The sequence below is a fragment of the Durio zibethinus genome, chromosome 13, assembly GCF_047325235.1.
Source record: "Durio zibethinus cultivar Kanyao isolate XHJ-2024 chromosome 13, ASM4732523v1, whole genome shotgun sequence".
Classification (NCBI taxonomy): Eukaryota; Viridiplantae; Streptophyta; class Magnoliopsida; order Malvales; family Malvaceae; genus Durio; species Durio zibethinus.
In genome coordinates, this window is record NC_143174.1 from 1,362,345 (window position 1) to 1,389,026 (window position 26,682).

Genomic DNA, 26,682 nt, shown 5'->3' on the forward strand with positions numbered 1-26,682 from the left:
AAAACAATCTCTTTTTTTTTTTTATTTAGTTGTTATTATTAAGTTGTATTTTTTAAATATTACTAATAAAAGTTATAATTATAATCAAATATTACATTTATATATAATTATCACTAACTAATTATATAAACTCACAAATTAAAATATAATTAAATAAATTCAATATAAATTTGAACTAAATCACACATGGTTAAACTTTAACTTAATAAGTAAGGGTTAGACTGACACGCAATAGGGGATGGAGGTAATTGAATTATGCAATAACCTTGAATTAGACCCTTTATAGGTAGCTGTAAATTCATGTTTTATTATTCACAATAATAAGTAATTATAATTGCATGAGACATAACCTCATAATTAACACCTCTTTTACTCATAGTTCATTATTTTAGTTATTATTACTTAAAAGAATACATAGTTTCATTAACATGACTCCAAACTCGAAAAAAAAAATTGATTAAATTATTTTAGTTCATCATATGAATATAATACGTGATTATAATTGTAATTTAAAAAATACATATTTTCATTAATACGACTCTAATCTTTAAAGAAAATTGCTTTCAACCAAACAACATAAACAAGTTTAAAACACTATAAAATTTTCATAATAATTACTTATAAATTTCATTAATATATATAAGGAGGGATCTAATTATGTGGGTGTAAGAATTACATATTTTTTAACAATTAAATCAAAATAACTAAATGTAAATATTATAAATTGTATATTTACAATTTATTTATTTTTATATATATATATATCAAGTATCATAAAATTACTAAAAGCAGTTTTATTTTAATAAAATTGAAAATAAAAAAATTTAAAGTTTCAAACATTGTTAAGGTGTATACTGGGCTTGGTTTTGGTTTTCATAGTTTACCCATATTACATATCACGGACTTACATCTGGCCCATTGGTCTGGGCTGAGTTATAAAAAGGTTTATGATCACGCGTCGGACTTGGGAGAGCCTATCTCATGAATCCATGTTCCGAATCCCAGTCGAAAACCGACCGCGAAAGCAACCTGGCTTCGGGGCATAGCCGACATTTCAACTTCTAGCTACGCGTCACACTGTCATTGGACAGACCACGTTTCTCTCTCCGTTGTTCCGCACGACCTCTGAGATATTTCACTTCACGGTGGAACAAAAAAATGAAAAAGAAAGACAAAAAATAAAAAAAGGAGTCCTTTTGCTTGTTGAAATATTATTGTTGTTATCTGTCACTCTCAGTCTCTTCGAGAAGCCCAGTTCCGTCTACCATATTGTTAGATATTTTTGTTGCCCTAGATTTTCACTCTGTAAGTTTTACCTAGAAAAGCCATGGTGAGTTTTACGTATCCTCTATTTTTTTTTTGCTTTTATTTTCCTTTTCTTTTTCGTTTTCTGTTCAGTTATTGGTTTTTGATCCGTGCTTCTTTGAGATTTTGATTTACTGTAAGTTTTTTTAAAATATTGTTAATGTAGATCTGATTTATCATTTGTGTTGAACATAGATCTCCGTGTTTTCTGCTGATTAACTTAGTTTGAATTTGAATCGATGATTTGACGGTACAATAAGTGTTCATTGTTTGGTCTCTTGTTTGATGCTTTGTTGTTTTGGATTGTTAAATTTGTATCAAATGTGAGAATTTAGAGATGCTTTAGTTAATCTCTATGGATCTCTCATTTTGATTCCTTCGAAAATTTACGTTTGAATACAATCTTAATAAGCGTTTTAATGTTTAATGAACTATTGATCATGAAGTATTAGCTGTTTAATACGAATATCTTTCTTGGTTTTCTGTTTCAAAATGGGATTACTTTCTTGATCATTCTTCCAATGTGCATTGTGGATAGATGATTGTTTTGAAGCAGTGTCCTATTGATGACCAGTGACATGTCTTCTCGACTACCTTTATCCTTGTTGTTGCTTGAAGTTATCTCAAATAAAGGCATTGGCATTCATCTCTCATAGTGGCGCCAGTTAGTTAAAGTTCTAAGATTGGAATATTGTATTTATGCCCGTTAAATGTGTAAAAATTTGGGTGATTCCAAATTTACGGTTTATTTTCAAAACACTGGAATATAAGTGGGGATTGGATCAATGTGGTCGGCCTAGATGGTTCGTTTTGTGGGTTGGTTAATGAATTGGGCTCTCATTATGGAAGTAATGTTTCAAGTCATTGACCCGCATTTTTCTTCTTTTCTAAACGGGACAGAACTCAAAAACATGCGATTTCTCTATTTGGCCTATTGATGATTTTGTTTCTTGGGAATGCTTGCCAATAGAAAAGGGAAAAGCTTTGGAAAAGCTGATGGATTAATTGGTAATATATAATTTGAAGGGGTCATTGTTGTAAGTAAGCTTATGTATTCTATGAACTATTCTATTGCAGGCTAATGCAGCTTCTGGAATGGCTGTGCATGATGACTGCAAGCTGAAGTTTCTAGACTTAAAGGCTAAAAGAACTTACCGCTTCATAGTATTCAAGATTGAGGAGAAACAAAAGCAGGTTGTTGTGGAAAAGGTTGGTGAGCCAACTCAAAGCTACGAGGATTTCACTGCAAGCCTCCCTGCTGATGAGTGTCGATATGCTGTATATGATTTTGACTTTGTGACTGCTGAGAATTGCCAGAAAAGCAGGATTTTCTTCATTGCATGGTACTATTACGCGCTTAAAACTATTAGTGGTTTTTACTATTATTCCCAAGCCTTGTGCATTTTAATCATTGCTGTTTATGTTTCTTGTTGTTTGTATTAAGGTCTCCTGACACATCAAGGGTGAGAAGCAAGATGATTTACGCTAGCTCCAAGGACAGGTTCAAGAGAGAGTTGGATGGTATTCAAGTAGAGCTGCAGGCAACTGATCCCACTGAGATGGGACTTGATGTTATAAGAAGCCGTGCCAGCTAAATTGGAGTCTCCAAGAGGCAGGAATGGAGATATTCAAGTGCTCTCTGCTTTTGCTTTAGATGAAATGTTAATAGGCTGTGGGGGGCGGTATCCACCTGACTGAACTATGATATTGGTTTGTTGTTCAAGTTTTATATTGAAGTCTTCGTCTAGAACAAGTTTACTGATTTCCATTTATATCTTATGATTTGTTATGCATGGAGGTTATATGATGGAGTGTCGGGCAGTTGAGTCATTAAAACAAAAATCTTCTTCGGGGGTATGATACACTCTTTTCGAGGTTTGTTTTTGCAACTATAAAAATGAATGTTTGGTTTTACAGGTAAAAATGGTGCCCTGCGGGTTAATTGATTCTGTTTGGTGATCTGAAATGCGAACTGGAATGTTTGCTAATTTTTGGATTTAATGACATGCAGATGAAATATTAATGAAGTTGGTCTCATTGTCATTGTGGAAGCCTTTCTGATTTCTACAATCTGCTTTATTCATTGAATTTCATTTAGTTTAGACAAAAACAATTTGAGCAAGCTTAATTCATTTACTCGAGGCTTTCACCTATTCCATCCCCCTTTCTGGTCATGGTAATGAAACCAAGTACGTTGACAAGCTTATGCATTTCTTTTTTTCCATTTTTTTTTATTGAATGAATGGTAAGCTTTTTGGTCATCCTTCGGTCGCATGCTACAATCCTTCCAGTTTACAAGGTTACACTAATATACAGGAAGGCCATCCAAGGAATAGTGTTTTATGTTATAGAGTAGAAAGAACTTGTAAACATGAAGATGATTGAGAGTAAAATTAAAAAAAAAAATTTATATGGATGTAATAAAAATAATATATATATATATATTTTGTATATTTCGTATCGACATAAATTATGATATATAATTTTCATATAAAATACACATAAATTGTAATATCGATGAGAATTAATGCTACCTATCAAGGCCATCCCAATAACAACACATCTTGGGAAGTCTTCTGTTTCCTGTAAAAAACGTTTTTCAAGCATAATATTCATCAATGTTCATATATGAATTCTTCCAACGAGTTCCATGAACAAGATTATCATGTGTAACCTGATTTGGCTTAACACCTCTTCTCAACATGTCATCACGCAATTCAAAAGCCTTTTTCAGTTCTCCAGCAATGCAACAACCATATATCAAAAGGTTATATGCCAGTGTATCTGGCTTTATACCCTCATTTAGCATCGAGTCCCACAGCTGAATAGCTTCCGGTAAATTACCCCTTCTGCAGTGCTCATAAATTATAGTTGAATAAGAAATACAATCCGGGAAAATAACATTGTCAGTCATTCCAACTAAAAGCTCCATCGCCTCCTGAAGTCTACCCAACTTGCAAAAACCACGGATAAGTATATTAAGTGTGACTGTGTTAGCTAAAACTCCTTTAAAAATTGCATTGTGAAGCTCTACAGCTTTCTCCATACTTCCTTCCTTAGTGAGATGATCAAAGAAACAACCATATGTTATCTGATTTGGAAGCGAATCACTGACCAGCATTTCTTTACAAAGAAGCTCAGCTTTATCCATGAAACCTGCCTTACATAAACCATTTATCAGAGCAGTATATGTCACAACATTTGGAATGCATCCTTCACCAATCATAATATCCCAAAGCCCAAAAGCCTCCCTAAGGTTTCCTGCTTTACCATTTGCATCAATCATGCTCGTATACATCACATTGTCAGGGCTCAATCCTTGATCATCCATCTCCTTTAAAGGACCAGCTAACCTTCTTGTGTCATGATGTTTTAGAGTTCCATCAATAAGTACGCCATAACACACAAGGTCCATATTGATGCCTCATGCAACCATTTCATGACAAGCACTCAATGCATCCTCTAATTTTCCTTCCTTGCAATAACCATGTAACAGTGCACTATAACACATCTCATTCAACTTATGATGATCTCTGTGCAAACCATCCATGAACTCTTTGGCTTCTGATACGCTACCAATAGAGCAAAGACCACTTATCAGAGGCCTATAAGTATAAGCATCAGGCACAAGACCTTTCTCTGCCATTTCATCAAGCAATTCAAAGGCTTTTGCCATGTTACCATCCCGGCAGTGCCCCTCGATCAGAACATTATAGGTCACCTCATTTGGTATAATGTTTCTCTCCACCATTTGACCAAACAATCCAATTGCCTCAGCCATCATATTTGCCCGACAAAGGCCAGAGATAAGGGCAGTAAACGTGTCAGTATTCGGTGCAATTCCCTTCCCTGTCATCTCATGATAACGCCTAAATGCCTTGTGCAATTTTTGTTCATTGCAATATCCACTTAACAATGATGTGTAAGTTATCACATTTGGCTGCAATCCTTTGTTAATCATCTCACCAAAAACAGACTCAGCTAAACTCAAATTTCCTAGCTTGCAGTACCCACTGATCAAAGAATTGTAGGGATAGACTGTTACTTTTATTCCTGCCTCCATCATTTTACCAAGAAAGCTAAGTGCAATATCCATTTTCCCTCTTCTACAAAATGAATCAATCAAAATAGAATAAGTAACATCATTTGGATACAAACCATTGCCATTTCATTGAAAAGCAACTCTGCTTCATAAAATTTCCCGTCTTTGCACAATGAATTGATCAATGCATTGTAAACAAACAAATTAGGTGCTGCCCCAACTACCCCTTCTTTCCTTACCAAACCAAAAGCATCATCAATCTTCCCCTTCCTCCTCAACGCCTCAACTAGACTCGTAACTACAGCTTTACCTGGTACAAAACCAAACTCTATCATCTCCTTGATCAACTCCACAGCAACATCAAACCCCTCAACTCTGCAAAAACCAAGTACTAATGTATGGTACGGGATAATATCCGCTGCCAAACCCCTTTGAACCAATCCATTCTTAATCTCAACCGCCTCCCACACCCTCTGACTCTTACAAAGCCCATGAATAAGCACATTGTAAACCACCACATTCAACTCGCTCCCATTCGACACCATTTGACAAACCATTTCCTTAGCTCTAACAAAATCCTTCAATTCGCAAAAACTATGAATCACCACAGTGTATATAAAAATATCAGGCCTAACACCAGCTTTCACAATCTCATCAAACACTTCCAAAACAATACCAAACTGCCTAATTTTCGCTAAATCATTTAAAAGAGCACTTAAAGTCCTAATTTCAGGCAATAAATAACAATTACACTTCCTCATTAATCTAAATATCATTAAACCATCAAAAGCTCTCTTATTTTGCACATAAGTTTGGATCAACAAATCAAAACCCGAACTCGAAACAAACTTACATTTCTCAGAAGCCTTCGAAAGGGCTTCAAAAACCTCCATCGGACTCAAACCACGAAGCAAAAGCGTTTGTAAAAGCGAAGAGGCAGGCCAAAAGAGATTAACGTTAAGCAAAGCGTGAATCAACACACAAAACGACTCCGTTGAGTGGTGGAAGTTTTTGTGGAGTCCCAGGAAGTTAAGAACCTTAAAGCTAACCTCGGGTCGTCCAAGGTTTGGATTAAAACTTCCTCGACATAGTGAGGTTCTAGGAAAGCCGTGTCGTTTAATGCGATCTTCCAGCTTTGTCTTCCTCGTACAATGAGTTTCAGGTTGGAAATGACTTGGGTGTCTTCGGCTTTTTCTTCATTGTCTTGAATGGAGAATTTAGATGTAGAAAAAAACCTCTGTTCTGAGAAAAGGTTATGGGTTTTGAGAGCTCGAGCATGGCGAGTTAGCTTCATTTTCGGGTTCAAATGGGAGCTTTTTCGGGGTTTGAACCATGGATTTTGGGGGGCTCGCCGAAATAGGAGCTTTGATCAGCTTTCAGGGGATAGTTTGCTGCGACAGTGAACGGGTCAGGTCAACCTGGAGTGAACAAAAACATGTATCTTGGGCTAATCGGGTAGTTATCCGATTTGTTGAGCCTTGATCCTTAATCTTGATAAACGCCCAAACAAGGATACTTGGGCTAGGTTCATAACCCACTCCCCCCTGTGGACAACTCAAAATCGGGCCTAAAAAAATTTATGGAGCCCAAGCCGAGTCTGGTTTGACTCCGAGTAAGCCACTAGTAGTAACATACCAATATTAATTTTAATTTTATTTAAAGAAAATTTATTAAATACACTAATAATTGAGTTTTTTAAGTGTCCATTTGGCACACTTTCGATGAGATAATTGAACTCATAATACTATTAATTAAATTTAAATGCTAACTCCAATAATATCAATTCATCATAAATTTTTCATTAAATTTTTTTTAATCACAATTATAATAATTATTATTATTATTTTCCATTTCATCGTCATTCAAATATAACCTAACTCCATAAGTTAGGTTAAAATGATGACACATGATTCTTTATGAATATTTTAAAACAATAATTTAAAAAATAATTGATATATATGTCACCATCTTAGTCCCATTTATATAATTAAAAAATTCAATTGTCAGTGTATTAAATAAATTTTCTTATTTAAATCCTAATGAAGTTTTAAAGTATAGACTTGTGTTTGCGAAAACTCTTCTAGATTCAAAGCCAAATAAAATATGTCTAGGTGTTTATTTTAGTGTTTATAATTGTTTGGTAGGGATGATAGAAATTAGTCAGAATAAAAAATTTATTAATTTAATGGTTAGTTTTTTTTTTTTTTGTAATTTAATTATTAGATTAACAAAATTTTAATTCTTAACCATTTTCATCGTTAATACCAAACAAAGTCTTAGTGTTCCACTTACAGAGAATAAAACAACAGTAATATATTTATTTTTTAAAACTTTATTATAGTGCATAAGACTTGGGTGGTTTTTTTTTTTTTTTCATATAGTATATGTTATTTGATAAAGTAATATTGTGTATTTAAGTTTCAATTCATCATCCATAGATCTATCTATTTGTCTTAGGTTAATCAAAAGTGGTTAATTACACGAGTACCAAATTTTAATATGGATTAAATTAATAATAAATTTTTATTTTTCTCTCACTTAAAAAAATAAAAATATAAGTGTGTCGAGACTATTATCCGTTAGTTAAATGTCTACCTTATAAGAAAAAGAAACATAGATGATTTATGATTATTTGTGTGTATAAATCATATATAATAATGAAAATTTAGAAAATATATAATAAAAATACTCACTTTAATTCATTCAATATATTTGCATAATCCCACGAACGCAATATATATAAAACACATCGGTGGCAATACAAATACATGATTAGAGGTGATAGAATGAATATGAACAAAAAATCTCATTAAAAAATAACCAAATTTTAAATAATTTAAATTCAAAATTATCTAAATTAAAAAATTAACTTGACTTGAAATTGAAAGTATTAAATAAATATATTTTATATTTCATTGATTATTGAACAAAATTTACGGGAATTAAATATTTTAAAAATATATATTAATTTAAATGAAAATTTTCATTAATTTCATTGCTTTATGTATAGAAAATTCAACAAAATAAAAAGAATGGTAATAAAATTGAATGAAATCAAAATATAATATCAATATTCAATATTGACTCATAGTTTATGAGCAAATTTGAAGATATAAATACCTGGTAAATATGATAAATTTCTCTATGTGAAAGGCTTAATATTTTTAAACTTCGTTTGTTTCACAGAATTTGACTTCCGAAAAATGAATTTTTGAAAAATATTTACATTTTATGAATTGAAATAGATTTTTTATTGTTTGAATGAGTTAACGAAAAATATTTTCTCTTATTTTATTGTTTTTTGAAAAATCTATTTTTTTTTTCAAATAATATATATAACTATTAAAATTGAGTTATTATTAAAATATATTGAAATTATTTATTATTAAATTTATTAATATTAAAATAATTATATTTTAATAATATTATTTAATATTAAAATATTATGTTAATATAAAAATTACTTAAACTAAAACTATTTATTATTCTTTATATTATTTATTAATATATTATTATGATATTTATTAGTTAAATTAATAATATTTATTATTTTATTAATATATTATAATTTTATTTATTAATATAATATTATTTATAAGTAAATTTATGCTCAAAAGTATTGATAAATAGATCTACTTATAGATAGCTTTTTTTCGGAATATATATTCTCTTTTTCAAATTTATAAGATAATTTACAGAAAAATTACATTATTTTCTATTGATCAGAAAGCAATTTTTTATTGATCAGTCAAATTTTCATCAAATAAATACTTAAAAATGAGAAAATTATTTTTTGGAAATAATTTTTTTTGAAATAAACGAAACTTAATAGATAGACATATTGTTAAGGGTATTTTTAGATTAAAAAATTATTGCGATATTTTTTCTTATTAGAAACTGTCAACAAATAATTAAGAGTATTTTAGATTTTTGTGACAATTTGACATGTTCAATATCATATCAATCCGGTCACGTCATTATTATATCCCACAAATTTCTTATATTTAGCCTATAAATATAGATACATAATTTTTATTATTCCATTCCATTATATTTTCAAATTATTACTTTTCTCTTATTCCAATATTTTTTATATCAAATTTTGACTTATGTATCAAAATGTAATCGCAAAAAAAATTTATTACTTTTATTTCTAACTGCTTTCTCTATTTTTTTTTTTTTTAAATCTAAAGTTACATTCAATTCAAAATCTTAGTACAAACATAAACATGTATAAACAAATTATTGTAAATCTCATAATTATATCATAATCTGGATTATAATGATATACACTTTGATTATCTATGAACAAATTGTGTTTATATATCATGTAAGCTACATGAGTTATTTTATTTTCTCATATCACCTAGTAATAAGTACGAGGAATCAGAATAAAAGTGTACGGAAATATTCAATTTTCACATATCCTAATGTTTTATCTATTGCTAACATTTTAATTGATAGAGTAATAATGGTTTATCTGCTAACATTTTAATTGATAGGATAATAATGGTTTGAATTAAATTTAATTCAATTTTTTTAGATATTATATAATATTATAAAATTTTAGAATTTGATTAGAATATTATTTGAAGCTTCATATATTTTTGAATCGAATCAAATAAAATTAAAAATTTTTGTTTTGATTTATTAATTTTTGAAATACTTTTAATATATTTAAATAAAAATTGATATAAAATTATTATTTTTATTTATAAAAAAAAATATACATAAAAATTAATAAAAATATATAATTCAAATTGATTTAATTTTTTATTTATCAATTCAAAATTTGATATAAATTTAATATTTAAATTTAATACAAACTAAATAAAAAAATTCAAACTAAATTAAACTCAATTTTTAATTTTTTTCAAAAATTTTCTCATCCCCATGGATGGAAAATTTGGATTTTTCACTTGGGCGGGTAACCAAAAACGTCTCCAAATTATGAACTGCTCCCACCCCCCGCTCATCAATTCAAACCCCATAAAACAACCAATAACAATCCTCCACGTATACAACGTTACTTCCCACGTAAACGCTCAAAAGTCTTTCCAGGCCCGTCCGTCCAATTACATAATCCAATGGTCACAATTCTCCACGTCAGTAATCCGCGTCTCTCCGAATCCTCCAATCGAACTCTTCCTTTCACCTCTATAAATATCAAACCCCAACTCCCCTTAACTTACAATCAAGCGCCAGAGAAGCAGTCAAGTCTCCTTGCCCTTTACTCATAGAAAGACTATTATCCATGGCCCCAAAAGCCGAGAAAAAGCCAGCCGAGAAGAAGCCAGCCGAGGAGAAAAAGACCACCGTCGGCGAGAAATCCCCAGCGGAGAAAAAGCCAAAGGCCGGCAAGAAGCTTCCCAAGGAAGGCGCGGCGGCTGGCGATAAGAAAAAGAAGAGAGCCAAGAAGAACGTGGAGACCTACAAGATCTACATCTTTAAGGTACTGAAGCAAGTACACCCAGATATTGGGATCTCAAGCAAGGCTATGGGGATCATGAACAGTTTCATCAACGATATCTTCGAGAAGCTTGCTCAAGAAGCTTCTAGGCTAGCAAGGTACAACAAGAAGCCTACGATCACTTCCAGGGAAATCCAGACTGCTGTTAGACTCGTACTTCCTGGAGAGCTTGCGAAACACGCCGTGTCTGAAGGCACTAAGGCGGTTACCAAGTTTACTAGCTCTTGAATTTAAGAGGGTGAAAAAGTTAGGGTTTCTGTATTTTGGGGGTTTGTGAATTTGATGAAATTTGGGTATTTAAGGTTAGGGTTTTATGGTAGTTTAACTTAAATGTTTCTTTTTTTTTTTTAAATATTTTGTCGGTCATTGTAGTTTTGTTTAATGTAAGTACTTGTTTCTAATGGATCTAAAATGATTTAAACGTTGAAATGAAACTGCCTTTCTTTTTGTTCTATGAATCATTCAGTAATTGTTTTTGTAGTTTATATCATAAAGTAGTAATTGAGTCAAAATGGTGTAGAGTACAATATGTTTCGTGTGAAATTGATTGAGATAGTTACTCTGTTGAGGGCATGATTCATAGTATAATGTTCTGTGCATTCTTGCAGATTGAAATGTTTTTGATGCTTTGGGTACATAAATATCTTGTGAATAATGAGTGGAAACTTCAATCTATTTCTTTTCTTCAAATAGTTTCCTATTTAGAGCAAAATTAGCCCTCATCTTTGTTTTTTGGCTGTTATAGTTAGGTGTTGTCCCCTTATTTTCAGTCATAGTAAATGTATAGCATGGTTATGTATTAATGGCTTTGCATGGTAGGAAGGACCGAAGAAGAAAAATTTTGTTTTTATCTTTTTTCGTAGAGTTGGAGATTGAATTGAGAGGAAAAAAAGTGAAGATATTTCTTATTTACTTATCATTCTACCTTCTGTAAGATGAAATAAAAAAGAAAAATATCAAAGTATGAATGATTTGGAATTTTTATTATGTGATCTGGTTGTTGGTAGCAATGGGGGCAATTCTAGAATCTAGACTCTGTTATATATTGTACATGTTTCTTGGCTCAATGTTGGCTGCAAGTGAAATGGATGGTTCCTTTCTCCTATTAGGCTATTGCTATATGTTAACTTTTGTTTTCTTTCTGTCTTAGATCTTGCTTCTATATCTGTTTTCTAGGTTAAGACTGAAAGTTGTGCTTTCATGGTGCTTTGCGCGCTGAACTGTGATTTGAAAATGCTGCTTCAATCCTCTTTATTCTTGTATATATTTTTTAAGTTTTTGCTTGATCCGCTTGTTAAACATTAACTGTGATTGCCACAGGTAAGTTGTTCTTGTTTGCACTTGGGAGGTCACGGTTCTTGTATGTAGCTGTCACTTATATCATATGAGAAATAAACTGCTTCATGTCGTTGGATATCATATGGGGAAACCTGCTTACCTACAAAAAGATTGAGGAGCATTTCTACACAAGGGCCTTGTCACCACAAATGGTGCACTTTGGTCCAATCAGAGAAAAACTATTGCCCCCATCTTTTGTGCACAAGGTCAAGGACCATGTCAGAGTGGTGAAAACTTCTAAGAGGTTTAGGCTATTTTTTAAAAGATATATATCCCCTTAGCTGGTGATAAGAAGTTTCTTCAGATACTTATTTTTTGGACGAAATTCTAAGTAACTTCTGCATGCAGTACATGTTATAGCTAATGGTGGAGTCTGGTGGGGAACTGATGAAATCATGGGGGAAACATTATTGAAGCTAATGGGGGGATTGCAGACATCAGAGTTGATGACTATGTGAGAAGCTTTACCTCATGTATCATTTCAAATGTGGTGTTCAGGGATGAATGGATGGCACAAGGGCATGGAAATATTTCCAAAGTCTCTGGCTGTTATTAATGCCATGAGTACACCAACAATACTGCGTGGAATCCCTTTCTTCAGGTATGATCTTTGTACTATATTTCTGTTTCATCCTGGCGTGTATTTGCTGCTTCGATTGCAATTTGAGGTAACAAATCTTTCCATGCTCAAACTGGTTCTTTTTTTTTTTTAGATATCTTCCCACTAAAAAGAATAGAGAGATTTGGAGGATTGAGAAAGAGATTCATTCAACTTCTAAAGACTTGTTGCAAATGGTCATCAAAGGTTCCATAAATGGTGATCTTGGGCCATCCGCAGCTGATCAGTTCATAGCTAACAACTGCAAGGGTATCTGCATCCTTGCCTCTGAAGTTACTGCTGTTGCCACAATATGGGGTCTAATCTTATTGGCTTCACCTCCTGGATGGCAAAATCATATAGGTACTGAAGGTTTAGAAGTGTGCAAGGATGGCATCCTGAATTTCGACATGTTTCACAAGATGAAAGTGGCATGTAATAGCATGATTAGAGGGTCTGTCAATTACCATGAGATGTTCTGACTTCTAACAAAAAATTCCATTCACTTGGTGCAGTTAAGATTGCTATTACATCACCCTGTAACGTAATTAAGATGGTTCTAGAGCTGTTGCAACTTTATCTTGTAACAGCATTTGTTTCAAGGCAAAGCCTTGCAAAATCTGAAGCTCAGTCATGTTGAAATTCCAAAAGGGTTTAATATTTGGTTGTGTTTGCTAGAATTGCACTTTGATCTTTGGGGACCTGATGCAGAAAACTTCGATCCTGAGAGGTTTGCTCATGGCATTTCTAGAGCAAGCAAATCTTCTCAAGCCTTCATACCATATGGTGTAGGGGCTTCCCTATGTCCTTGCCAGAGCCTTGCCATGACAGATCTTCAGGTGTTGTTTGCCACCAACCTGTCTAACTTCGGTCTCACCATATCTCCCAGCTACCGTCATTCGCCTCAATATGCTTTGCTGAATTTGGAGTAAATCTCCTTGTTCAAAAGACATGAGTGCTGTCCCTGTCAAAGATGTTGACAAATAACTACAGCGCTAGAAGTAAACGATGATTTTGCAAAGAATAAATGATTGTTACGGTTGCTTAAAGTGGGCTGCATTTTATCAGTCATTTCGGCTTTAAACCACAAGTGAAGCAATGCTTGATCATGATTGAAAAGCAGACTATAGTGCAGCACTCTCTTATATTTTAGATTGTCAATTGGAATTTGTGGTCTAGATTTGTTTACAACTTAAAACTACTTATGCTACAGTCAAAACAATCTGCTATTAGACTCTTGCATTTCAGTTTGTTAATGCCTTAATGGGTTGTTAAAGTTGCATTATCTCTATTCTACTTGGCCTAGTCTCTAGTTTTTATTTTATTTTTTTTATAGGAGGTTTGGTATCTAATCAAATTCTCATAGAAAAAAAAAAGTTTCAAAACCGGTGATCCCAAAGTAGCCAGTCCACTAATAATCAGAGCCCCGGCAGAGTAAACCAAATAAATGAAGGATCAAAGCACAACATGATGACCAAGTCTACCACATCGTTTCACCTTGTGATAAGAAGTTTGTTAAATGTGCTCCCATGATCCTTTTTTTCGCCTTAAAAACTGCAACAGCAAAAGAAATCCATGTGATCATTGATCAAGAAACAAAATTATCTTCTCATCACGTTCTCCTTCTACAATCATCAGAAGATTAAAAATTTTATCTCCAAAAGAGTTTTTTTTTTGGTAGTTGAAAAAGTAGCATGATGTCCTTTCCTTCTCTTAGCTCAATATTCCGGCAAGTCATTGCTCAATGGCCTCGATTTCTCTATGCGCTAACATGGACAGTTCTGTTGACGTTAATGGTAAGCATATTGTCATTTGCTCCGGAGATGGCCTTTGTATCAGCAGTATCTCCATCATCATTGTTCTCGCGATCCTGCAAGGCTGAAGGGCTAGTCAGGATTCCTTTGGACTTCCCAAGGGAGAAAGCGTGCTTGCCTGCTCACATGGTGAAGAGGTCCAAGGTGGATTTCTTTGTGCCTACCGTCTTCGCAGGTCTTATTGTTGCTGCTTCTGCTTGTGTGGTTCGATCTCTGGGCTTGTGGGAGAGCGAGACAGGTTAATATATATTTGCTAATTCTCTACATCCTGAACAAACGTCTAAATTCATGTACTTAATAAATATCAGTTGATGTTTCTGTGCTCCTGGGTCATATTTTGTTTCATTTGCTGCATCTTTCTCATGTTGCTTAAACTTTTTTCAAGAACATCTTGATTAACTTACTAGAACTGGTTTGAATTGGAAGACTATGTACCCATTTCATGGGATTAGAGTCACAAACTCAACAAAACTTATATGAAGTTTTTTGAGTAAAATTTGTGAAATTCATTTCGAAAAGTGATTGAATAAAAATTTTAATAAAAAAATCAAACCGATAATTAATGTATAGATTAATAATATTTATAAAAAATTATTAAAAATATTGTTTATAATTCAAATTTAATCGATGCTTATTCAACAATTAAAATTTTATCAATATTTTTATTAAAATTATTTATTTAAAAATATTTATAAATTTTTTTTTTCAAATTTTACATATTTAATCTATGTAATAAAATTTTTTTAATCTATTAATTTAAATTTTAAATTTTATTTAATCATTTTTAATAGAAAATTTCACTTAAGAAATTTCCTCTAAATCTTTCTCTATAACATTATGACTAATATTTGCAATGGATTTGGAGGAGAAATTTGATGCCTGAAACATTCCAATCTGTTTTTTCAGTGTCTTGCTCTTGCATCATCCGTCAAAACATTGTTTTTATCCATCAATTTTTTTTTAGAGAATTTATTGCTGCAGTTTGGATTTCCTGCTCTTTAATAAGAGATAAATAAAAGAAATTAAAATAATTTATTAATATGGGCATTTGACAGCATATGAAGTAGTACCTTGTTTTTTTAGCTAATTACTAATTGACATTAAGATTTTATGAATTCTGATGGCAGTTCGTTCAAAGATTGACAGAAAAAAAAAAAAAAAAAAAAAAAAAAAACAATATCGTTCCAAGCAGAAAACCACATCGCCAAGCTTAGGAAGGACAATATCAAAATCTTTTTTTTTTTTAATTTTATTTTTCGTTATGATTAGGAGTGTAAATGATACATTAATATTTGTAAGCTATTTGGATTCGATTTGAAGAAAACTCGAATTCGGTTTGATTATTATCGAGTCGAGCTCGAGCTCGAGTAGTTCGACTTATCGATCGAGTCGAATTCGAGTATTTTTATATCCGATTCGAATAACTCGCGAGTCTAATCGAGTTTTTATATTTAAATATATTTTTATTATTTTAATTAATAAAATATTTAGAGTCCAAGTTCAAGTTCGAGTATGAATAATCAAACTTTTGTCGAGTATACGAATCGAGCTTATTTTCATATATTAATCGAACTTAATCATGCGATCTCGAGTAGCTCGAATTCAATCACAAATCGAGCTCGAGCTTGAAAAATAAAATTCGATCGAGTTCGAACGAATATCGAGTCCCGAATTGTGAGTCGAACTCGAACTTCTCACTATTTGACTCGATTCAACTTGATTACACCCCTAATTATGATACATTAAACACATTTGCTATTTTGTAATTATTCAACCCTTTAGCATAAGGGATGGATTTTCCTGCAAGACTAAAAGCAAAAAAAAATCTCAAATTTTGCTTTTCCTAATCGGGGCATTCTCCAGCCCATGACCAAGCCAAAAGAAAAAAAGATTTAACTTTTAATTAAATTTAATAATTCATGTTATTATATTATGTAAAATATTTTATTTATATCATATTTTATATAAAAATTATATATTAATTTATTTTGATATAAAAATATAAAATATAATTTTATTAAATATATTTATAATTTTTTTAAAATTTTAAATTATATTATTTTTATATTTTTTATTTATATTATTCGTAATGTTTCAGGTTAACATACATACTTTTAATAATGTGGTTAACAAGTGAGAATATTGACCTTTTGCCTTTGTTATGTGAAAAGACATTTTGCTACTTGCAAAAAGATATTTCAGACCAAGGAAAGAGCAGAAAAGCAATTTAAAAAAAATTGGCGCCGCTCGGTTCGAACTGAAGACCTTAAAAACAACTACAGAAGACAAATATAAATAACTCTACCGCGTGAAGTTTACGCGTTTGTTTATGTCATACACTGGAGGCTTGGTCGCCTTTTTAAACTTTTTTGGCCCTTTAGACTTTACACAAATCTCTTCTCTGTTCCTCTCTTCGGCTAAGCCCTATCTCTCTCCTCCTTCGATCTTTCTTTGTTTTTTTTTTTTCTGTGTGTTTTAGCCAAAGAAGATTAAAGAAAATGTCAAGTGCGTTAGAGATGTCGCTAGACGACCTCATCAAGCGGAACCGTAAGTCCGGATCCGGAAATTCCCGCGGTCGGGGACGTGGATCTGGGCCGGGACCCACCCGCCGCTTTCCTAATCGCGGAGCAAACCGCTCGGCGCCGTATACCGCTGCTAAGGTAAATAGCTAGGGTTTAGATCTGATTATACCTTTTTCCGTTTTCATTATTAGATTTACATTTTGCGTTTTGATTCGATTTTTTTTTCAATTAAGTGCTTTTTTTTGTTCAGGCGCCGGCGACGACGTGGCAGCATGATATGTTTTCCGATCAGGGAGCGGCGTTCCAAGGACAAGCAGGTCGGGCCTCTGCAATTGAAACCGGAACGAAGCTCTACATCTCTAATTTAGATTATGGTGTTTCCAACGACGACATCAAGGTATTTTTTTTATAAAAATTTTCTGATATTTTCTTATTAATTTGTAATATAAGATTTTCTAGTCTGTTTCGATTTGTTATTATTTTGACGGTAATATTGATTTGAATTTCTTGTTCTTCATAAACTTATATGCGTGATTCCTCAGGCTTTGCTCTTCAGCAAATTGTTTAAATATTTATTATACTTGAGATAGTTAGGTGAAGAAAAGTCTGGCGATGCTTAGCTATTTTTTTCTGAAATTTTCCATTAAGATCAATGTTGTGTTGTTTTTAAGGTTTACTTTTCTAATGTTCATGTGTTTGTGTACAGGAGTTATTTTCTGAGGTTGGTGACCTGAAGCGACTTGCGATCCATTATGATAGGAGCGGGAGATCGAAGGTATCTAATCACGTTTGGCATAAACTGGTCCTTCTGATGAAATTCTTTGTATCCTGCTGTAGTTTAGAGCAAAAAACTCTTTTTCTTAGGGAACAGCAGAAGTTGTCTTCTCCCGGCGAACAGATGCTATGGCCGCGGTAAAGAGATACAACAACGTTCAGCTTGATGGGAAGCCAATGAAAATCGAGATGGTGGGAACAAACGTTGCTACTCTTGCTGCACCTTCAGCTGCTAATGGCACCTTTGGATATTCAAATGGAGGCCCTAGAGGGTATGCTTTATTATGTGTTTGCATGACCTTTTTTATTCAAAAGTTTAGATTCTATTATTTGTTAGGCTGATGCTTTTGTGATATTACAGAGTGCTTAAAAGTTTTGCCTATATTTTTCAGTAAGGTTGTATTGCTGAAATTTTCTAAAGCTGCATTAAATCTCCATAAGATGCTAATCTTAAGATTAATTCTTGGCAGAAATTTCTCCATAATTATCAATAATTTTGAATTTTAGATTTTGGTTAACAATGGTATGATAGCTGTAGAAAATTATCAAATTGTGTGGCTTTGAGGGTCATTTCAAAAATTCATTAACTATTCACTATGATTTATATTCCAGCAAGCATCTTGCCTGAACTATGTAATCTGAGATATTAGCACAGTCAAGTAAATTCCACCATTTATTTACTTTTGATGTGTGTTAAAGAGTAATTATTACTTCTGTCGTGCCTATGCAGTATTATATATATTTTTAAATGATGTAGACATATATCATATCACATTAGCACTTATACTAGGTGTTTTTGTTGTGTAATTTATATTTCTACTTAATGGAGCATGCAACAATTCATATTTTTAAATGCTTGAAAGCTTTTCCTGTATAACAAATTGGTTTCACACTAACATTTATGTTGATGAGTCTCTGTGGAATATGTGTTCCACTTCATTCTTTTCTCTTATTAATCAACAGTTTTTGGTTATTGATAGAGTTGACTGACTAATCTAATCTTGTTATGGTTATTTTGCAGTGGCCAAGGCAGGGGTGGAGGATTTGGTAGGCAACGTGGTGGTGCTGGAGGCCGTGGCTTTGGACGAGGCCGTGGACGGGGAAAGGGCCGTGGAGAAAAGGTTTCTGCTGAAGATCTTGATGCTGATCTAGAGAAGTATCATTCTGAATCAATGTAGACAAATTGAAGCATTTCTCATGTTCTATTGGTTTAAGTATTTTCTGCTGTGGACATTATGTGCTTGATCCCTGACAATTTTCTGTATCTCTACCAAAATCATACTATTTAGAGGAACTAGTCATGGAGAAAACTATTAGTGTCTTGATCTATGGAGTTTGGGCTTTTACTGTTGAATGTTCCTTTGACTTGGGCATAAAGAATGTGGGTTAGTGGAAAGCTATCATTTTGTAATCTGCAATTGTGCTTTTGGTTCCATTGAAACGGACTCATACCACAAGTCGGGAACATAAGCGAAAAGTTTTTCTCTTGGTTTTCCATATGCAAAGGAAGCTTTGGGTGCATGCTGTGGGAGGAGTAATCTTGCCGTTGCCCAGAGCTGCATTGCCTTTTGGTTGCTCCTGCATTGTGAAACCAGGGAGACTGCAATCAAGGTAGATTTCTTTATGTTCTTTCTCTTGTGGATTCTTTTTTAGCGGTACAGAATTTTGTCCTTCATGTTATTGGTGATGCAATTGGTTTTCCTATTTAGGCTTTTAGGGTGTTTAAGTTACTTCATTCTATTATATTATTGCCAAGGGAATATTCTTTCCCCAATTGTCTGTGATGGCTTGTGATGTGGCTTACTGTAGTCAACTATTGTAGAATCTCTCTGCTTCAGTTCATCCAGTTGATTTCTTGTGGAGAAAAACTGTTGAAGGCTTAGTACAATTGGCATATAGGAGCTTGTTTCAAGTTGAAATAGTTACAGTAATCTGCCAAAGTACAGTAAGATTCTGAAGTTGGCATTTTCTTCAGATTCCATAGAAAGTGACTGAAGTCTCACTTTCTCAGCATATGCCTGCTTTTCTATTTTGGGGTCTGCTGGAATTAGCAGTGTTTCTCTTAAGCTCTATGCTTGCTAAGGCATTGGTTCAGTGCAATATGCTGCCTAACCCCCAATAGTGGTTTTGAAGAAAAACTTTGGCTATCGGATGTGGTTTGAAATTTTGATTGAGGAAGTCAAAAAGTTTTAATGGTGTTAAAACCATTAGCGAGAGCTAGGGCATGAATATAATCTGTCGATCTAAGATTGAAAATGGTGGAAACTTACATGATGTTTTATGTCATTCTGTGAGCTGCTATTCTATTGCTTGGATCAGATGGCTTTAATTCAACATGAAGCATCATTACTTTCTACGATTCAAGTTTAGGAAAGTGAATATTAGGGTAAGAGGACAACGATATGCAATGATGTTTATTTGCTGTAGTATCGGTTCTTCTCATGGTTGCCATCTCCATATGAGTAATAGCTTTGGAAGTTAGCCCCAGTCATTGGACCGTGGAGTTGGTGAGTGCTGTTTCCTATTTACTGATTCGTGTAGTTCTTGACTTATCGATCCGTGTTGCTCTTAATCAACTTCCCCTTTTTAAGATTATTGAATGTTAGTCATTTTAGTTTAGATGGGTCCGGCGTTGTCTTTTTTACCAATTTAAAAAGCATCTCATACATGGGGTAATAACTCAAGCAATGTTTTGTTTATTCTTGGGGTTAAATTTTAGTGTATGGATTTGGACGTTTTATGCGAGGGTGCACGAGTGGTTTGTGATATTTGACTTGCCCAGTGGCAATTTACGGATTTGGGATTCTCTGGTGGTTAGTGATGAGTCTTTCAATCTAGCTGCTCCTGGTCAGATGATCAATTGTGTTAATTTTGATCCATACGGTGGCATGATAAACTGATTCTTTATGCTGTATCATTTCTTTTAAAATTTTCAAGTATATTATCGATTCAGTTCAATTTGTTTTCCTTTGGTAGCATATTTTGATAACATTCTGCATCTTCAATTTAATCTCTACTATATGTGGAAGCATTATATTTTTTATTTTCATTAATCAGAGCATGTATTCAAGTGAAATTAGTTGGAAAAATGTTTAAACCTGTCTGTAATTTAATTCTCGCTCGATAATTGGTTCACCCATAAACGAATCTTTTTCTTCTTTTTGTGTTTTAGATATATTTTAAAATTAAATCTAATATCTATTAATAAAAGAATTTTGGGCAAGGCCAGATTAGGTCTAGTTAACGGTTAGCCGAAATAAATAGATACTCTAGCCCATGGATAGGCCTAGACTCAGCAAAGTATTGTTACCTTAGAGTTAAGCTTGGGGTACATATGTAAGAGCAAAGCTAGGCCGCCTCCATCTATTTTTTGGATGTTTAGGCTGGGGCCTGTACTTGCTATATGAGAACTTAGTGGGGGCCTGCCAGGGTTTTTGCATATCTTAAAAAATCATAATTAGGAGTATGAAATGCTTAACATTACTATTTAACTCTTAAAAAAGAGTTTTGAATCAATTTTAAAAATATACTAATAAAATAGAAATATTAATTCATTATTGGGTTTGGTTTTAAAATTCCAAGCCCATGCCAAACAGGCTTTTGAGCATGGGCCAGTAACCCGGTAATTGAATATTAATGCCTAAATTCTTGCAAGTTAATCCTAACCAAACAGAATTATCCTATACTTCTAGTTTCTGACAAGGAAATAATCAAAACCTTTTTCTATTAGAAATGCTGTTCTTTGTCTGGGCAACACCCAGAAAAAAAAAAAAAAGAAACCTCAATTTTAATCATTATTTTTTAAATATTATATTAAATTAAAAATTTTGAAATTCAAACTTTACAAATAATTTTTAAAAAATTTTTAGTTTTATGATTTTATTAAAAAATAATTATCAAAGTTAAATTCCTTTTGACTCAAAAATTCAGTAAGGAACAAATACAGTGAGACAGAAAAAGTATATACTTACTAAATTCATGTAATCATACAACTTCAAGTTGTTGAGTGCATAACTTATTGCACCACTGTTTGAAATTGGCGGATGTTTAAGCCCTTTTTGGCTCTCTAAGCTTCCCCCAACTAGAAAAGATCAACCTCAACCAGAAATAAAACACAGCCTTTATGCAAGACACTATAAAGTTCCCACATGAAGAAGACCAATACCAGGGATATAATAGTCTAAAGAGCAAACTTATAAGACGTCGAGGGTAACGTCCAACCTGCAAAATAATAATAATGATAAAAACCCTAAAAAAAAAAAAAAATCTTGCATTCAACTGACACATCATAGACTCGCTAAGTAGGCAGATGACTAAAAAAAATTCTTATGATAGAAGTACCATAACCATGCAATCCATTCTAATCTACATGGTTCGTACGATTAAATTATGAACAATGCATCATAGCAAAATAAATGCATCTGATTGTTACTTGTATATATGGGAGAATTTAGAACTTGAAGGTTTGCCCCTGAACGTGTATCAGGTAGCATACTAGTTAGGGTAACCAAGTAAATAACATCTAATATGCATATTGTAGAAAGTGAATGCAACATGAAAAGTTATCATCATTCATTTATGTTCTTCAACTGCAGAGAATGAACCTTGCAGAATCGTGAGGTTGCTTCCTCATGATATGAAGGTCATTCGATCAGGTCATGGAAAACCTGATACCCTTCCCGCTGACAAACTCTATTTCACAACATGAAAAGAGATACTTGATTTGTTTTGTTTCGGAAAGAGTACTCACTCGAAAGAGCAGTTTAAAAGGGGGTACTCACAGGAAAAAGCAAATCTAAGGTGTCCCAAGCTGCATGACGGACAGCCCTTGTAGGATACATTGGACCACCGGGAGAAGTAAAGCTATACAAACAGGTCTTCAACCGTGTACTTGTGGCCATTCTCAGTTCCATGCCTTCAGGAATTAAACATTAAGGTCATATACCAGCAGTTGAATAGCCACTAATCCTAGAAGTGATAGTAATACCTTGGAGAACCTTAATCTGCAGAAGATAATGCAGTAGGACTGGCTCCACCTTTAATTTTTGAAGCTGGCCGGTGAAATTTTCCCAAATGTGAATATACCAATTGTTGCAAAGGCCTCTCATTAAGGTGGTAATAATAAATAAGATCATTTATACTATCTAATCATGGAAATATAAATTTACCTGATCTGCTAGTTCAATAACAAGTATATCTGCAGGTCCACCAATCAGGAAAGCATTTGAAAAAGTGGGACACTGCTTTAAGAAGCTTTCAAGTTTTTCAACTGCATAGGACAACACATCATAAAAGGACTATCCATATATGCAAATTGTTTTTCAAAATCAAGGTTCTGAAGGAAAAAAAATCCAACCTGAGTTGTAAAAGAATATGAATCTTGAAAGTAAAAGGTAAAGATCTCGTTGGGCCTGAAAATTATATATTGCAGAACCAGTATTTAAAATATAAATGCCACTAAGGAATCTTGATCACAAATAGGTAACTATAAAAAGACCATTATCTTCTTTTAGGTATACGGTGAGGGCAGGATTACACTTGGTAGTTAATATGTCAGCATGCAAAACTCGACATAAAGCAAAAATATCTGACCTGCACTGAAATTTTATTTAACTGAGTCGGCTCCAATGCAACTTCATCAAGGAGGTACTGAGTCCATTGAAGAAGAGAAGTGTTGATAAATAGATTCTCCAACAAAAAATAATAGAATCATACATGCATTTGGGACAGCAATATGTTTGTTTTTAAGTTTTACCTGAAAGAGAGACTGGAAACGCCTTGTATTTGATTGGATATCAATCCTACATGCAAGCACAAAATTAACTTAAGTTAAAAGATATTATCAGGCCAAGAGTTATGCCACTTTTTTCAACAAGCAAGGCCAGATAATGGCAATACGGTCATCCAACTTCAAAAGCCATTGCCTATTGGCAATAGACAACCTAACAAAATTCCCACTCAAGCATTGCCAATTTGTATTCATACCAGAAAACATTTGTTGCACCCTGAGCAAGCGCTGAGGAATAACGTAGTAGTACATCTGCATTATCCAGTTGAACTTCAAATAACTGCAGAAAAAATACAAAGCATCTATTGTTCAATGTAAAGGACTTTGTAGAAAAAGAATCAAAAAGATCATTCACTGATTAAAACAACATTTGTTCAGTCTCTAATGCAAAGATATCTTAATTAGAATATCTAGTAGAAGCAATCATTATTTACTAGTAAGCACCATTGGATAAGAAAATACACTAAGATGCCATAACTAAGTCTTTTGTGGTCATTATGATCCAGAGAATCCATCATTTCAGCACTTAGAGACGGTAGCCAGGAACTAATTTATAAGATGTGGGGAATAATAGAGTGTTTGGCATGGCTACTGAATATTCTTCGCAGATTGTGAGGAAAATAGCAGCAGTCATTCAGAACCAATTATATGGTCTCAGGAATTCTCTATGGATCCTTTACACTTTGATCATTGTCAGAGATGGAAACTACGCTCCAGGATGTTTTCTTAGTTCGCTTGGCTTTTACTTGTTTACTATAATTTGCAGTTTGTACTCCCTTGTTTAGTTGATTATCTGTTTCCTGTGTAATCTGCTTGTAATGCTCTGTAGCAGGCTCTTTCCTGCTTTTTTGGATAATGAAATTTAGCTTATCCAAAAAAAAAACTACGTACGAGTTAATGTAGATTTTTCAAGGCAAAAAAAAGTGTTTATCAACTTGTCACATCTGTTTTTGCTTTGTTTCTTTGTCCAGTTTGGAACACTCCAAATTAATACCTGGCAAAGCCACTAACCATCTACACAGTTGATAGCACTAAAAATAAACAGCATCAACAGCCAAATAAATGATATTCACATTAAACTACCATCATAAAAGCAGAGTAGTCGTCAAGAAATTTGAGTTCCATTCAATGAGCAATCAGGTTGGAAATCAGGAAAGATAAGCTAAACTCCACATCTTTGTACCTTGATTAGAAATGATTCACATGAAAATGGGATCAAACTTGAACAAAATGGTTTTATCTAGAGAAAAACTCACCAGAATGAAACAGCAAAAGAACAATGAACTAATTGTGAACCTGCTTACCCATTTATGGAATAAAAGGGCGAAAACGTGACTTGCAAATGACTGGCTCCACAGTTGCACAATCAAATCAAGTCTGGGCTTTCCACTCTCGGGCACTCGAACATAATAATCAGCAAGAACATCATAAAAGCATAATTGACCATTAATACCGTACTTTGCAGGAGATATAACATCTTCTTCCCTACTTAGAATTATATCTATTTCCAATTTCAATACGAAAACAATATGAGAAATTCTCAAAATCTTACATAAATAACAATTAAATTACAACTGTGAGTAAACTACAGTATTTGATTCTCATGATCAATTAAAAAGGCAGGAGAACTTGAACATTAAGCATTATAAGCTTAATTTGGTGTAATTTTTAGAAATGGAAAAGCCAAAGTTAAAATAAAAAAAGAGTTGACCAAGCCTTGGCTAACCTTTGGCTCGATCATCGACTTCCAAAGCTATATCGGCGAATAATTCTTGTAATAAGTTGCGTCTCTGACATGCAGACGTTAATGCCTGTAACAAATTTGAATATAGATCGATCAAAAAGCTGGTAATAGCAAAAAAAAAAAAAAAAAAAAAGCAAAAAAACTACTCAACGCTCAATCATGACCTAAAAATGTTAAGCTTGAAGTCAACATATTCCTTTCTTTAGAAAAAGGAAATGATTTGAAAATGAAAAAAAAAAAAATCTAAAACTAAAATCGTTCCGTTTTTCCTTTCATTATCTCGAGAAACAAACAGGAAAAAAAAAATAAAGAGAAAGAGATACGAGAAAACGAACCCGCTGAAGCTTTTTCTCGATTTCTAGAGAGAGAGCGTTGAGATAAGCGGAGCTTCGAGGTGTTGAAGAAGCTTCTTGTTGCGGCATTTTTAGGTTAAGATAGCAGAAAAGGAAAATCTATCATTTGAATTTGATATAAACGAAGAGAAATGAAACAAACTCAAAATACTTATTCCTTTCTGGTCTATTATCTCCGGACAAGTGCTCCTTCTTTAATGAATGGCAGTAGCCATTTCGAGCTTTCAACGACACTGTCAAAGAACAGCAGCGGTAATTAATTAAACAATAATGGAAAGAAGCGAAGGGTGATGTGGCGTGTAAGAGAAGCAACACCGTGGACAGCGTGTGGTAGGGGAGCTTTATTGAGGAAACGGAGGGTTTTGAATTTTGATGATGGAGTGGTGTGGTGGATTTTGATAGTTTCATTTTTCCACGTTTACAGTTTTCTTTTTCTTTCAGAGGGTCAGACTTACTGGACAAGCGAAAGCGGGAAAATTACATACAACATTGGGAAATCCATTGCTATTAATTATAAGGACACGTGTAATCTGATCCTTAGTTTTGACTTTTGATTTAACGTATGATTTTTGCAAAAAGATAATGATCCTATATTAAATGTGTGAGAGAATCAAATTTTAATTGTTGTCAATTTTGAAAATTTCTTTTGATTTTATTTATGCATCATCCTCTCATGTTTGTAATAGTCTTTCTTGATCCTTTAAGAAAATAAAAAAAAACTAAAGTTGAGTTTTGTTTTTTTTTTTGCCGTGTTGTATAAAATATAAATAATTTATATATTTATATAATATTTTATTCAAAAATTATTTATTACAATTTATATTTATATAAAATATAAAATATAAATTTTTAAATTGATTAAATATATATATTTTTTTATTAAAATTTTAAATTATATTATTTTTATTTATATCATCATATCATTTTTTAAATT

At 32.9% G+C, this 26,682-nt stretch overlaps 5 protein-coding genes and 2 pseudogenes across 7 annotated transcripts; 5 read left to right on the forward strand and 2 right to left on the reverse strand.

Annotated features, from left to right (window-relative positions):
• The first annotated feature begins 1,144 nt into the window (after positions 1–1,144).
• Positions 1,145–3,098, forward strand: LOC111303614 (actin-depolymerizing factor 2-like). 2 transcript variants are annotated; one of them, XM_022900004.2, is made up of 3 exons: positions 1,145–1,330; positions 2,383–2,648; positions 2,750–3,098. In XM_022900004.2, exons 1-3 carry the CDS (start codon positions 1,328–1,330, stop codon positions 2,898–2,900), a joined length of 420 nt encoding a protein of 139 aa, XP_022755739.2. In that variant the 5' UTR covers positions 1,145–1,327; the 3' UTR covers positions 2,901–3,098. The 2 variants fall into 2 exon arrangements, with proteins under 2 accessions (XP_022755739.2, XP_022755740.2); XM_022900005.2 differs by lacking the exon at positions 1,145–1,330 and adding an exon at positions 1,354–1,441.
• A 625-nt stretch (positions 3,099–3,723) lies between these two features.
• On the reverse strand, positions 3,724–6,890 carry LOC111303607 (uncharacterized; annotated as a pseudogene).
• Positions 6,891–10,526: 3,636 nt separating this feature from the next.
• LOC111303612 (putative histone H2B.1) lies at positions 10,527–11,271 on the forward strand. Its single transcript, XM_022900002.2, has one exon. The coding sequence runs from the start codon at positions 10,602–10,604 to the stop codon at positions 11,043–11,045; it is 444 nt and encodes a 147-aa protein (XP_022755737.1). The 5' UTR covers positions 10,527–10,601; the 3' UTR covers positions 11,046–11,271.
• Positions 11,272–11,392: 121 nt separating this feature from the next.
• LOC111303610 (cytochrome P450 714C2-like) lies at positions 11,393–13,267 on the forward strand (annotated as a pseudogene). The gene is made up of 2 exons (XR_016326968.1): positions 11,393–12,756; positions 12,869–13,267. The product of XR_016326968.1 is annotated as a cytochrome P450 714C2-like (transcript).
• A 284-nt stretch (positions 13,268–13,551) lies between these two features.
• LOC111303615 (uncharacterized) lies at positions 13,552–15,130 on the forward strand. The gene has a single exon (XM_022900007.2). The coding sequence runs from the start codon at positions 14,448–14,450 to the stop codon at positions 14,808–14,810; it is 363 nt and encodes a 120-aa protein (XP_022755742.2). The 5' UTR covers positions 13,552–14,447; the 3' UTR covers positions 14,811–15,130.
• Positions 15,131–16,953: 1,823 nt separating this feature from the next.
• LOC111303619 (THO complex subunit 4A-like) lies at positions 16,954–19,571 on the forward strand. Its single transcript, XM_022900010.2, has 5 exons — positions 16,954–17,227; positions 17,340–17,486; positions 17,796–17,864; positions 17,954–18,135; positions 18,885–19,571. The coding sequence occupies exons 1-5, from the start codon at positions 17,066–17,068 to the stop codon at positions 19,039–19,041; spliced, it is 717 nt and encodes a 238-aa protein (XP_022755745.1). The 5' UTR covers positions 16,954–17,065; the 3' UTR covers positions 19,042–19,571.
• Positions 19,572–21,811: 2,240 nt separating this feature from the next.
• On the reverse strand, positions 21,812–25,986 carry LOC111303620 (uncharacterized). Its single transcript, XM_022900011.2, has 11 exons — positions 25,731–25,986; positions 25,378–25,462; positions 24,956–25,152; positions 23,849–23,931; positions 23,619–23,664; positions 23,456–23,512; positions 23,220–23,274; positions 23,032–23,132; positions 22,851–22,914; positions 22,645–22,778; positions 21,812–22,084 (listed from the first exon to the last, which is right to left on the reverse strand). Exons 1-11 carry the CDS (start codon positions 25,815–25,817, stop codon positions 21,911–21,913), a joined length of 1,083 nt encoding a protein of 360 aa, XP_022755746.2. The 5' UTR covers positions 25,818–25,986; the 3' UTR covers positions 21,812–21,910.
• Positions 25,987–26,682: the final 696 nt, after the last annotated feature.

Coding starts and splice junctions, on each gene's coding strand:
- LOC111303612 (XM_022900002.2), top strand. CDS start 10,602: ATGGCCCCAAAAGCCGAGAAAAAGCCAGCCGAGAAGAAGCCAGCCGAG.
- LOC111303614 (XM_022900004.2), top strand. Junction 2,649..2,749: donor AGGATTTTCTTCATTGCATG/GTACTATTACGC, acceptor GTTTGTATTAAG/GTCTCCTGACACATCAAGGG.
- LOC111303619 (XM_022900010.2), top strand. CDS start 17,066: ATGTCAAGTGCGTTAGAGATGTCGCTAGACGACCTCATCAAGCGGAAC. Junction 17,228..17,339: donor CGCCGTATACCGCTGCTAAG/GTAAATAGCTAG, acceptor TTTTTTGTTCAG/GCGCCGGCGACGACGTGGCA. Junction 17,487..17,795: donor TTTCCAACGACGACATCAAG/GTATTTTTTTTA, acceptor GTTTGTGTACAG/GAGTTATTTTCTGAGGTTGG.
- LOC111303615 (XM_022900007.2), top strand. CDS start 14,448: ATGATGTCCTTTCCTTCTCTTAGCTCAATATTCCGGCAAGTCATTGCT.
- LOC111303620 (XM_022900011.2), bottom strand. CDS start 25,817: ATGCCGCAACAAGAAGCTTCTTCAACACCTCGAAGCTCCGCTTATCTC. Junction 25,153..25,377: donor AGTCGATGATCGAGCCAAAG/GTTAGCCAAGGC, acceptor AATTGGAAATAG/ATATAATTCTAAGTAGGGAA. Junction 22,085..22,644: donor CCTTAGATTTGCTTTTTCCT/GTGAGTACCCCC, acceptor ATTATTTTGCAG/GTTGGACGTTACCCTCGACG.